This window comes from Chrysemys picta, chromosome 6 (assembly GCF_011386835.1).
Source record: "Chrysemys picta bellii isolate R12L10 chromosome 6, ASM1138683v2, whole genome shotgun sequence".
NCBI lineage: Eukaryota > Metazoa > Chordata > Testudines > Emydidae > Chrysemys > Chrysemys picta.
This window is the reverse complement of record NC_088796.1, coordinates 103,373,002-103,386,360: the sequence shown is the minus strand read 5'-3', so window position 1 is coordinate 103,386,360 and position 13,359 is coordinate 103,373,002. Positions and strand designations below refer to the sequence as shown.

General features: G+C 42.2%; 1 protein-coding gene across 9 annotated transcripts in view; it reads left to right on the top strand.

Moving 5' to 3' along the window:
- The window catches only part of ADAMTSL1 (ADAMTS like 1), a 690,570-nt gene that overhangs the window by 448,048 nt on the left and 229,163 nt on the right, over window positions 1–13,359 (top strand). For 8 of the 9 annotated variants that reach the window (XR_010588651.1, XM_065549471.1, XM_065549470.1 and 5 more), the window contains one exon: window positions 11,050–11,177. The exons of the other annotated variant lie outside the window; for it this stretch is intronic. Coding sequence is in view for 7 of the 8 variants with exons in the window: in XM_065549471.1 (XP_065405543.1) it covers window positions 11,050–11,177 (128 nt within the window). In the remaining variant the exon portion in view is untranslated. The remainder of the gene's footprint in view (window positions 1–11,049; window positions 11,178–13,359) is intronic. 9 annotated transcript variants of the gene reach the window in all.

Below are 13,359 nucleotides of genomic sequence, written 5' to 3'. Positions count from 1 at the left end.
CCAATGGGCATGACCTAGACAATGTACTCCCTTCAGTCACCTCCCATTAAATATTGTTCTGCATATTGAGCTGCAGAATAAGTAGAGGAAGTAAATGTGTGTGTGTGTTCCCCCATTCTTATGGTTAAAGTCATCCTGTGTTAAGGGCACTGGTGCTCAGAGGGTGACTTCAGTCTTAATACTAAACAGTCAAGATTTTGTCCAGATGTTCCTGCCTGGCAGATAGTCACTGCTCCTGTGCTGAAGGAGAGAGGGTCGGCCACCTCTGCAACACCTTTCCACTCCCCCTTTCCATGGCCTGGCATCTATCAGGGGGAGCCCCTAATATCACAACTCCAATTGACCTCCACTGGCGGGAACCAGGGGCTGCTGGGGCTGGTGCAGGTCTGCCAAGTCTTTTCCACTGGGGGAAGGGGGGATCTCTGTCCCACATTGACACAAGCAAAACAGTCAGGGAAACCTTTGTCAGGGGATTCTCATAGAGATTTCCTCCCCTGAGTTGCCTCTCCCTGTTCTGCAAGAGGGATGATCCAAACCAATAATAATAAAGGCTAAAATAAAAATAATCTAGGAATAACTAGGAATCTTCTGTTAAGAAATTTTTAACACATTCATAGTAGAGAACAAACCCTATCCACTTAGAAAATGGGCTTATGGGACAATGCACTTGCCCAAAATAGCCAGTTGCCCCTTACACCCCCAGCACATGCCCTCCATGCCTCTGCCGTGGAGCCTCCCTTGTGGATCAGAGAGAGCCCACTGGGGGTGTCCTGTACCAAGGTATTCCACGGGGGGACTTGTGATCCCTTTGCCCGGGTTAAGCTGGTGCACAGTTAAGAAGTGGATTTTCCAGGCCGAGTAACACTAATGGCTGCTGAGAATTATTGTGCACTGAACTAGTGCTTCATCAGTGGCACATCGGCAGATGGGAGAAAACTACCACTGACCAGGAAGTGGAAGACCCACAACGCAAGCAGACTATGATGACTTCTATCTCTAAGAACTGACACCCATCACTGTTACTGTCAGTGTTACCAAGGAAGAAAGGAGAGCAGCAGAATACGGACCCTGGACTTCAGACTTTGACTCCCTCGGGGAACTGATGGGCAGGACCCTCTGGGAGAATAAGATGAGAGAGAAAGGAGTCCAGGAGAGCTGGCTGTACTTTAAAGAATCCTTATTGAGGTTGCAGGAACAAACCATCCAAATGTATGGAAAGAATAGTAAATATGGCAAGTGACTGGCTTTGATTAACAGTGAAATCCTTGCTGATCTTAAACACAAAAAGGAAGCTTACAAGAACTGGAAGATTGGACAAATGACCAGGGAGGAGTATAAAAATATTGCTCAGGCATGCAGGAGTGAAATCAGGAAGGTCAAATCACACTTGGAGTTGCAGCTAGCAAGGGATGTTAAGAGTAATAAGAAGGGTTTCCTACAGGTATGTTAGCAACAAGAAGGTGGTCAGGGAAAGTGTGGGCCCCTTACTGAATGAGGGAGGTAAACTAGTGACAGAGGATTTAGAAAAAGCTAATGTACTCAATGCTTTTTTTTGCCTCCGTCTTCACGAACAAGGTCAGCTCCCAGACTACTGCACTAGGCAGCACAGCATGGGGAGGAGGTGACCGGCCCTCCGTGGAGAAAGAGGTGGTTCAGGACTATTTAGAAAAGCTGGATGAGCACAAATCCATGGGGCCGGATGCGCTGCATCCGAAGGTGCTAAAGGAGTTGGTGGATGTGATTGCAGAGCCATTGGCCATTATCTTTGAAAACTCATGGCAATCGGGGGAGGTCCCAGATGACTGGAAAAAGGCTAATGTGGTGCCCATCTTTGAAAAAGGGAAGGAGGAGGATCTGGGAAACTACAGGCCAGTCAGCCTCGCCTCAGTCCCTGGAAAAATCGTGAAGGACGTCCTCAAGGAATCAATTTTGAAGCACTTAGGGGAGAGGAAAGTGATCAGGAGCAGTCGGCATGGATTCACCAAGGGCAAGTCATGCCTGACTAACCTAATTGCCTTCTATGACAAGAAAACTGGCTCTGTGGATGAGGGGAAAGCAGTGGACATGTTATTCCTTGACTTTAGCAAAGCTTTTGATCCTGTCTCCCACAGTATTCTTGCCAGCAAGTTAAAGTAGTATGGGCTGGATGAATGGATTATAAGGTAGATAGAAAGCTGGCTAGATCGTCGGGCTCAATGGGTAGTGATCAATGGCTCCATGTCTAGTTGGCAGCCTGTATCAAGCGGAGGGCACCAAAGGTCGGTCCTGGGGCCGGTTTTGTTCAATATCTTCATTAATGATCTGGAGGATGGTGTGGATTGCACCCTCAGCAGGTTTGCAGAGGACACTAAACTGGGAGGAGTGGTAGATATGCAGGAGGGTAGGGATAGGATACAGAGGGACCTAGATAAATTAGAGGATTGGGCCAAAAGAAATCTGTTGAGGTTCAACAAAGACAAGTGCAGAGTCCTGCACTTAGGACGGAAGAATCCCACGCACTGCTACAGGCTAGGGACCAAGTGACTAGGCAGCAGTGCTGCAGAAAAGGACCTAGGGGTTACAGTGGACGAGAAGCTGGATATGATTCAACAGTGTGCCCTTGTTGCCAAGAAGGTTAACTGCATTTGGGGCTGTGTAAGTAGGAGCATTGCCAGCAGATTGAGGGATGTGATCGTTTCCCTCTATTCGGCATTGGTGAGACCTCATCTGGAGTACTGTGTCCAGTTTTGGGCCCCACACTACAAGAAGGATGTGGAAAAATTGGAAAGAGTCCAGCGGAGGGCAACAAAAATAATTAGGGGGCTGGAGCACATGACTTATGAGGAGAGGCTGAGGGAACTGGGATTATTTAGTCTGCAGAAGAGAAGAATGAGGGGGGATTTGATAGCTGCTTTCAACTACCTGAAAGGGGGTTCCAAAGAGGATGGATCTAGACTGTTCTCAGTGGTAGCAGATGACAGAACAAGGAGTAACGGTCTCAAATTGCAGTGGGGGAGGTTTAGGTTGGATATTAGGGAAAACTTTTTCACTAGGAGAGTAGTGAAGCACTGAAATGGGCTACCTAGGGAGGTGGTGGAATTTCCTTCCTTAGAGGTTTTTAAGGTCAGGCTTGACAAAGCCCTGGCTGGGATGATTTAGTTGGGAATTGGTCCTTCTTTGAGCAGGGGGTTGGACTAGATGACCTCCTGAGGTCCCTTCCAACCCTGATATTCTGTGATTCCTTCCATGGTACTTGCCAGAAAACTAAGTGCTTTCCAGGGGTTTGTGTAGTTTTTTAAGCAGCAACATCCTTTTGATTGGGCAATATACAGTAAATCATACCTCCTCTAACAGAGTGGTTGTCATGAAACAACCCCACGTGTGGGCTGCTAACAACAACAGTGGACAGCTAACTGTTTACTTTTTAAAGTAAAACTTCTGTGCAAGCAAAACTCCATTTGCATTCAGTAGCTTTGTGTGTGCAAGGAGCCAAATAATCAAGCTCTTACAGTTTGTGAAACTCTCTTGAAAGTTGGCAGGCTGGCAACTCTGAATACTGTAGTCTTCTATTTAGCCTTAGAAGAGAAACACAGGGGGGAACAGAAATTCAAGCAACCCCACGCCTCTTCCCCATCCTTTCATCCTGACCTGAAGTAAGCACCTCTGGGGTACGAGGCTAGTTCAGTCTTCACACCCATTCAGTCCTTGCAACTCCACTGAGTTTGCCATCAGTGGGTCACCTGTTGTGGTGGTGTTGGTTTCCATGAAATGGGCATGTGTCCATTAGAAGCTGGACTGAGACTACTAATGCATTTCACAGAAGAGCCTGGTGATTTTTGATAACCACTATGCTCCTGCTATGATGAGATATGCAGAATGGTAACATATATTTTGGTACAGCTGATGTACATCACTATTGTGGTACGGTATCATAGTGTACAACTCTTTTTTGTGCCTAAATATAGTAAACATGTGCTCTGGTCACTGGAAACACTGTTAGAATATTTGATTCATGAGATTTCCAGAGAAAATAACCCAGAAAGTTCCAACAGCTAGTCAGAAATGCCTTAGCAGCTAACTTTTTGTTTGACAGTAATTATCAATATGAATTCAACTGGCTGTGAAGTTATCTTCTAGCTTTGCCTTCTGTCAAAAAAACAGAGATTTCCAAGCAATTTCCTAGCCAAGCTTTAATGAAGCTGTCACCTTGGATGGAACACAAGAAAGATGCACAATATTTTGCAAGTGAAAATTTGTAAAACATATATTTACAGTGGGGAAAATTTTGAATTTTTTATTCCTTACAAAAGGATGAGGTCACTTATCCCGTCTCCTAACATTATTCACCTAGATAAGCCCTGAGTGCAGTTACTTCTTCACACTAGAGACAGCATCGTTATACTGTAGCAAATTCATGACCTGTCAGACATACCTGAAGAATAAGAAACACCCACAATTGCAAAAGAGAGTGAATACGTAGCCTGGCAGAAACCCGTGTCGAGATATAACTGTGTGTGTCTGGAGGGAGGGGAGGGCTTTATATGGAAAAAATATTTTTTTCTGTTACTGGCTTCATTTCTGCAGTAGCAAAAGACAAGTTTGGGCAATGGCCTCAGAGGAGCCTTGCATACTGTCACTGACAGGCATCATGTCCCCAAAAGTGGGGCTGTGATAAGAACCAGATGATCTGAATTTCCCAACCAAAACCAGCAGCAGTTGTCATCTGGGAAATAGCTGTGACTCAGATTCCACATCAGCATCCTCATCCGTCAGTGGGCTAATGGCATTTTCAACGGGCTCTGTTACTGGTTCATCTCTAGAACTCACTGGCTGCTTGGAGGATACGACTCCAGCTGCAATTTACTGGAGGAGGAGGAAAATCTGAACTAAACTTATGTGATCTACGTTTGTATGTGGTGGTCTCTGTGTGACACGGGCAAATGGTTGGTTTCAATAGGGAGACTCCCATTTCAAACAGAATTTTTAATTGAATTCCAGTATGTGAACACATCATTTATTTTCTTAGGGATGGGCTTATTTTATAGAACTTAGAATATTAATTGAGGTCTTGCTCCCCATCCCATTCTCCCGTCAGACACACTGAAGAAACATGGTTCTCTCACCAGGGACACAGCTCCTGTTTGGTCAGGGTGGCTGCTGTAACTCAAGGTGTGTGACATTTGGGTTGTATCACATACTACTCCAAATGGTTTAAGTGACTACTACGTGCTGTGTATTAGGGGAGGGGAAGACCTGTTGTTCTGCAACTAACATGAAAACCTGAAGACCATGTAATAAACAGTCCTTCAAGGCAGATTGTTAAACAATGAAGATGGGGTTTTCTGAGAAGCCTAAGGGAGACCCTTGGGTAGCTCATGGCACCCAGCTCCTACTGAGTTTATTGTGATTTGGGTGCCTAACTCCCTTAGATTCCTTTGAAAAACCCAGTCTATTTATCTGCTAGATGAAGGTTTTCTATAGCTCTGTAGTTTAAAACCCGATTCTCCCTTGTAAGGCTCTGGGACCATGTGCCCTGTGCATTCACCACTCTTTATGTATGTGCCTGATTCATCCAGCTTTCATAATCACTAGTGATGGGGATTTCTCTGACTCCTTAAAGAATTTCTCAATTTTCACTTTCCTTTCTTCTGGCGGGGGTCTGTTGCTATGTCCCATGGTAGTGACAGGATCAGTCCTAGGTGAAGTGTATGTTAAGGCAATGAAGTACACCTCTACCCTGATATAACGTGACCTGATATAACACGAATTCAGATATAACGCGGTAAAGCAGTGCTCGGGGGGGGGGGGAGAGGCGGGGCTGCGCACTCTGGTGGATCAAAGCAAGTTCGATATAACACGGGTTCACCTGTAACGCGGTAAGATTTTTTGGCTCCCGAGGACAGCGTTATATCGGGGTAGAGATGTACAAGGAAAGATCTGCTTTCAGTTAATTTTTAATGCTTGTTATTTGTAAGCTTTGTTGGGAATTTCTTGCAGGAGGTGATATTTCTGCAGTTGCTATCTCAGATATTGGGGCAAATATAACAAATAAATGAAATGACTGTAGACAAATCAGTGGATGGCTAAAAGGGAGATCAAATTGAGTCCTGATTATGACTGCCAGCATGAGAAAAACCCTTGGAAACATACAATGAGCCATGCTCAGAGTCTGCATTCTGGGCAATTGGCATTTAGTGCTGTTTAGAGAAACATCAACCTGAAGGAAAGCAACCAGCAGCTTATAAAGGCTTTTCTAAGAAGGAAATAAGTGCTCGTTGAAGGGAGCTTCAAATGGTGGCAGAATTTCTCAGCTGCTCTGGCGTGGGATAGTCCTGCTGCTTCTCATCTGCTAAAGAATTCTATGGTAATGGTTGAAATATTACAAAAGTGTATAGTAGCATAACTAGAATGTTCTGGCCTAATAATGTAGAGGTTGTTTTTTTTAATATGCATTCTTCAGTTTAGTCAAATCTGCTTTCTAGAGTCATTGGCTATGTGGGACTGAAATTATTTTCCTTGGGGTATAAATTTTTGTCTTAAATCTGTACTGTACAGTAAATCCTTAAGTTTTAATGCCATAAACCAAAAAAGAAAATAGATTCAACTGGCTTAAACTACTTATATGTTTATATTCCAGGCTCTTCAAATTTGCAATAAACAAACGATTTTAGATTTGAAATACCTTGGATTTGTTTCTCAAATGCACAGTTCAGAGGAGGGAAATTCACTTTACTTTCTTTAACATTAAACATGGAGTGAGTTGAAAATGAACTATGTTTATTCCACTTGTTAAAAGTTTTCTTGTTAAAAGAAAACTTGGAGCCTGTTCCAACTTGAGATCACATGCTTTCTGGGAATATATAGGTCTTATAACAAATCTTGGAATGCAAATAACTGGCACATGAATCTCTTCTGGGTGGGTGTGCAATTTATTTCAGATAAATTTGGACCCTTCGCATGTCTAGTTGAGCTGCTTGTAACTTGTGATGAGGTTAGAGTCCTCAGTTATGTGGCTTCACCTTGCAACCCTGTTTAGCTGCTCTTCAGAGTGGACTTGATACCAATGCTGAATAATTAGCACATGTATCTGTATGCAATTTGATGATATTTGTTTCTTTGAAAAATAGAAACAAGCAGCACACATTTTTGTTTTATGAAGCTGGTAGCCAGGAAGCTGCCAGTTGAAATAACTTCAGTGAACTGGCACCCAGCTATTCTTATCTCACATGTAAAGGCTAAAAAGATTGCATCGAGGGGATGGAATGCATCTGGGAATCTATTGCATGTGTGATCTTTTGCAGCTGGGGGGTGGATTGGCTATAGTCAAGAGTTTAATCCCTTATCATACTCATTTTAATTGCTGCATTTATTCCTAGCAATTATAGGGTTGATTCAAAATTAAGTTGAGCTGCATTTTCATAAAGATGAGAAAGAGAGGATAGAATTTAGTGTGACTAATCAGTATAATACACACAATGGTTGGATCTAGTGTTCTCTCTCTCTAAATTAATTCAGTCTGTTTTTTACAGCTGGTGGATCCAAAGCAAAACAACATAGTACTGCATGGTCACGGTGGTTAAAACATGATTCAGTTACCCATCTAAATTAGAACCTGCTCTTAAGAAAGCTGCATCTGGGGAAGAAAGTGCTGCACCTGTTTAAGACACATTTCTAGTATCCTCGCCATGTAGCAGAGTTGAAATGGAGACTGGCCACATCCTCAAAACCACCACACAATTTGGCATGATAAGCAACCTCAGCATGGGAGACATCCGGGAATGGAGTAGTAGGTTCACAATTAAGGAGCTTTAGTAGAGCTGCATGAGAAAAGTTTGCCCACTGCATGCTTCTGGCTCAAGCCAGTGATCCCTCAGTCATTAGATTCACTTGCTTATCTCTTTAAGAAGATCCAAACAAAGTCATTTACTCATCACATCCTCTTTTGCACTCCACCTTAAAAATTGTGCTGGGGCCTGCTTGCAGCCTGTTATTTTAAAGTCTGATCCAAAGTCCACTAAACATAATGGGAGTTTTTGCATTGACTTCAGTGTGCTTTGGATAGGCCCTTAATGCCCTCTTGAAAGGGGTGTACCAGGAGGATCTGGCATCATGAGTATCATGTCAAGTGGATAGAGGTTGCTTCAGAATTGAAAAGGCGACTGTATCCTGCTCTGTTTACTTGGGGGGGCGGGACTCTACACACATGTATATTTCAAAATGTATACTCTAATTTAAAAAAAAACCTGTTATCCAAGGGGGGGATAGCTCAGTGGTTTGAGCATTGGCCTGCTAAACCCAGGGTTGTGAGTTCAATCCTTGAGGGGGCCATTTAGGGAACTGGGGTAAAAAACTGTCTGGGGATTGGTCCTGCTTTGAGCAGGGGGTTGGACTAGATGACCTCCTGAGGTCCCTTCCAACCCTGATGTTCTATGATTCTATGCCTGTAAGGATACATGAGAAATAGTGTCAGGAATGCAGCACCAGTGCCATTGCAAGGGTCCAGCGAACAATGGTGTTATATGTCTTTTCCGTCAGCCCTGCACCTTAGCCTCACCGCTGACTCAGGGCTTCCTTTAAAAACAAACAGCTGTATTCAGTGCTGCTGCTGGAGAGTAACAACTTGCTTTTTCACGCATGCGGCCCATATATATGTGACTCATTTTCCAAGACTGGGCTTGGACTGTGTAAGATAAAAAAACAAGTACAGAGATGCAGAAGAAAAATTGGCTTGATCACTGCCCTGAAAATCTTATTTTTTCTTAACAGTTGCCAATTTATGGCCTGGTTCTGATCTCACACTGGTTTAACACCATTGACTTCCACAGGGTAACCGCTGATTCACACCAGTGTCCGTGAAAGTAGAATCAGGCCTTTGGAGTGAATATAACAATATGATTTGATTATCACTTCAACCTGTGCAGTCTAAGTATTTTTACATGAACTAAATTGTTAGTCAAGTGCAGTTTCCATATACCCCACCCATGTAACTGAGGGCAAAATTGGGCCTTCAAAACTTAAGCAATTTTTTTAATTATAAGTATTTACTTGTTACTTTTTTCAGAAAGGGGCTCTTCAGAAGGCATCAGAGAATTAGAAAACATCTATTCTCTGTTAATCGATTTAGCCCTTTGGTGCCTTTAGAGATTGCAGAATAACTGTGTTCCTAGAGAAGCAACACCTGAATTGCCATATGGATATTTGTGGCAATAAAACTAAAAGGAATGCCTTGAAAAAAGGTGTAATGCTTTCATATGTGCTCTGCAGCACAGCATGCATAGGGTTAATCAATTATTTCACAAAGTGTAAGCTACCCATAACTTTTCTTAACACATGTCGAAGTAATAAGGGGTCTTATTGTAAGACACTTGTAGCAACAACTTCTTAAAGGAAAACAAATGCAGAAACCACTATGTAACAACTAGAATAAAGTAGGAAGAATAGAGTCCCATCAAATAAAGTGAACTCATACTGTAATATACAGGAGAGTTTAATAGCATACTGATCATTGTGAAAATCAAACATTTCTGTAATGTTAATCTATTTAATATCGTGAATTAACACAGGCATAGGCACGCACACGAACTGAGTACCAAATTCATCTCCGTGTAAATGGGTGCAACTCCAGTGAAGGCAATCTGCTTTGTCTCTTTTCTACAGTTTTCATTTCCCCCTTATTTGGTTGTTAAGGACATACAGTGTACCACTAAGTCATGGTGAATTGTTTGTACTCAAGTAACTAATATGAGAGGGGTTACGCTAATACCAAAGTTAAGCCTCTGAGCATTCCTGTGTGATCTAGATGTGTCCAGATGCTTGAGCAGAGTCAGCTGAGCTCAGTGTTGGGGCATTGTATAAAAGTGCTGTCTTCTCTTCAGCCAGCCTTGTTGCTGGGTGCTTATCCTGTATAATATATGACTGTGAGAACATATACTACAGCACACCCTGCCATCTCTGATAGGATTAGAAAATTCCCATTTTAGAACATTCCCTCAGTATGAATAATTAGGATAAATAATTAACTCTTGGTTCCTGCATTACAAACAATGGTACCTTTACACTGAATAACACATTTCTCACACTGTAAGTCCCAGTTGGTTAACAGTTTTAAAGACTGAGGGCAGCAGGCATAATGCCCAACTCAGTAGATATTGAGGGTTTGAATTTGGATCTCGGTCTAGGGCTGTGATATGTTCTAAGTCTGTTTTGAATAGACATATACGTAACTGTTCACCGCCCCAGATCAGTCAATGCTTTCTCTTCTGCCTGTGAATAACACCGGAGTCTTTGCCAGGTTTCAGATTTCATTACAAAAGTTGTACATAGCTCTGTTTATGATGATAAAGTGATTTCTATGTTGATCTGTCTCTGCTTCCGAGAAGAATCCCTGCAGATTTACAGCTAACACAAGTTCCCAGACTACTATACGAGTGGTTAATAATGATGCTTAAGATGGTCATCTGCAAAAGTTCCCCCTTATTTTTGTTCATTCCTCTAGTTTGTTCTAAATGCAATTAAAATGAAGCATTCTTTAGGGATGGCTCAAAGTGCAATGAGCCAGTTTTTCAATGAGTACTTTAGTTGGCCTCCATTTGTACACATATACTTTACAAGCCCAATCACCTGCACAGATTATGGAATTTCGCCTCAAAAAACCAATTGTCCAAAGGGGCTTTGTTTTCTTCTTTTCTAGTGTAGCAAAAATACTCTCATGAACAATCCCGTATTTTTTTCTTCTGCCCTAATGACAGCCCCCTTCTCCACAAGCACAGAAAATGCCTGATCTCACTGCTGTATAAAATGCTCTTTCATATTAATCCTCCCGTCTCGAGGCTGGGATGGAATGTGAACACTAAAAGGATGAAATTAGGTACCTTAAATACCCATCTACTGCGAACACCACATTAATGCCCAGCAGTTAGGAATTTCAGCAAAACATCTTTCTGCAGGGTCTGCTAAGACCTGCAGCATATCTGATATGCAGAAAGACTAAGTGAATTACAATAAGATTGATTTAAAACAAGTTTTTCTTCACTAATCTCCTGGGTTATGTTTTTTTTCCCCCTCTTCTAGAGTTCCAGAACAGCTCGGTCTGAAGAAGACCGAGATACACTGTGGGATGCCTGGGGTTCATGGAGTGAATGTTCACGCACTTGTGGAGGAGGGGCTTCCTATTCACTCAGACGCTGCCTGAGCAGCAAGTAAGTTGATAAATGCTTTTATCTTAGCGGTGGGAGAACTCAACATGCTGACATATGTCACAGCATAAAGAGCAGTGGATGTGTTGGATGGTGCTGAAATTTCAGCCTCAGTGGAAGAAGGTTGCTTTTTTTTTTTTTTATTCAGGCAACCAGCCAGCAGGTTTGATAGTCCACTATACCATTTAAAATATGAAACCCATAGAGGAACAAAAGTTTTCTGCACAGTTTTACCTAAGCATACTGTACCTTGCCAGCTATTGAAAAGTGAAACTCCCATGCACCATCTGTGTTTGAGTGGTAATCCTTTTCACACCCACATACTGAACTGGAGCTAATTCTCCAGGTTTAGCACCCTAAAATCTTTAGTAGCATAGAGATTGTAAATGCATCACATAGACACAAAATAATATATTGGGCTGTATAAGTGAGAAGGATAACAGCTCTACAGATGGTATTCTTCAAATTTACCAGAGTTCCCTAAAAACAGTTCATGCAATAAAGTCTCCTTCCATCACAGGCTATGATAAAATTACCAAATAGTTATGAGAGGCAGCATGCACCAGTAGTCAGGACACTTGGCTGAAAGATGGAAGAACTGGGTTCTATTTCTGCTATTGATATGCTGTGGGACCTTGGGGAAATCACTTAACCTATCTGTGCCTCAGTTTCCCATTCTGTAAAATGTAGATGAAAGCACTTTGTACTATTGATAAGCATTATTTCTGAAATATTTCTAGTAAGTATTATTTACATCTACTTAAGTCAGTATAGCCCTCATAAGCCAAGCCTATGTGATCAGTATAAATAGGCATCTGCTTGAGAAGGGTATGAAGAAAAACTCCAGATGTAACTTTTGTGGCTTAAAACTCATCTCCGACACCTTTTATATTGTAGCACATGAACATAATATAATTTTCCATCCTGCATATGTTTACTTTCATGTACCTATGAAATTAAAACATGTAATAAAACAAATCAAGAAAAGCATTCTCTGAAAGTGTTGCATAGGTCTGATATTACAACACATAACACTGCTTAGCAAAGACATGAGATGGCATAAGACATTGCATCACAAGACAAAAATAAAACATTGTGTGTTTTAGCATCAGATCTAGACAGCACAGAGACTAGCGTTGACTCTCCTGGTCCCTGTAATTACTAGGGATGTGTAGAGTGCTCTGTTTGATAAGTGAGTGTCCCATGAAATCAAAGAGAAAACTGTATATTTCCATTCCCTCCCTGGGTAAAACTGCCAGCGGATTGTTCTGCTTCTATACTGAGAGCCAAATTCTTGTCCCTGTGCAAAGCCTCAGCACACAGACTCAGGAGATGTCAGGATGGGAACCTTCTCTACCCAACCATACTTCGGAGTCAAAGAGTGGCTCTCACGCATGCAAGACGTCAAGCATGCTATTGAGTCCAGCTTAAGGTAGCATCTGTTACATGCCACATGTCCCTTATGTGGGGATTGATGTCTGGCAAGAGGATCTGTGTAATGTCTGGGCTTCCTGGACACACCTGTGTCCCCCGCCCCACCCAACTACCTTCAGTGTTGTGTTAGAGGGAGGAGCAGTGATCGATGTTCCATAGTGCACAAGGATGTGTGGAATCCACCCATGCAGCCTCCTGTCCCTACATGCAACAGAACCACAGTGGATCTGCTGCTATGGACGTCCTTGTGTTTAAATAAGGAGAAGGAAGAAGGAGAGTCAGAGAGTGTCTATGGAATAAACTCATAAATCAGTTCCATTGTTGGTCTTTAATACAGTAGGTTTTCACTGCCCCGTTCACACAGAATCAATTCTTCCTGCCTTATGAAACCAGATGAGAGCTTGTGTCCTATCAGAGATTGATCTCCATATTTTTAATGTGGAATGCAGGGGGTTATTACGTGCACAACTTCTGCTAGCCGGTAACAATAAATTGTAAACAGTAAAATTTGACCCAGAATTATCACGGTCATAAATGTAAAACTGTTTTTCCTTTTTTTCTGGTTTGTATGCAGTTCCAAATTTTAAAAATGTTAAATGATTAATTTTTGTGCTCGCAAGCATTTTACAATTTATAAAAAAATAAGCTGGTGGGGTGTAAGGGAGGGAGGAAAGAAACACACCCGAACATTGGGGATTTTGAAATAAACCTAAATACTTGACAGTTGAAAACCTGGCAAGACTATATGAAG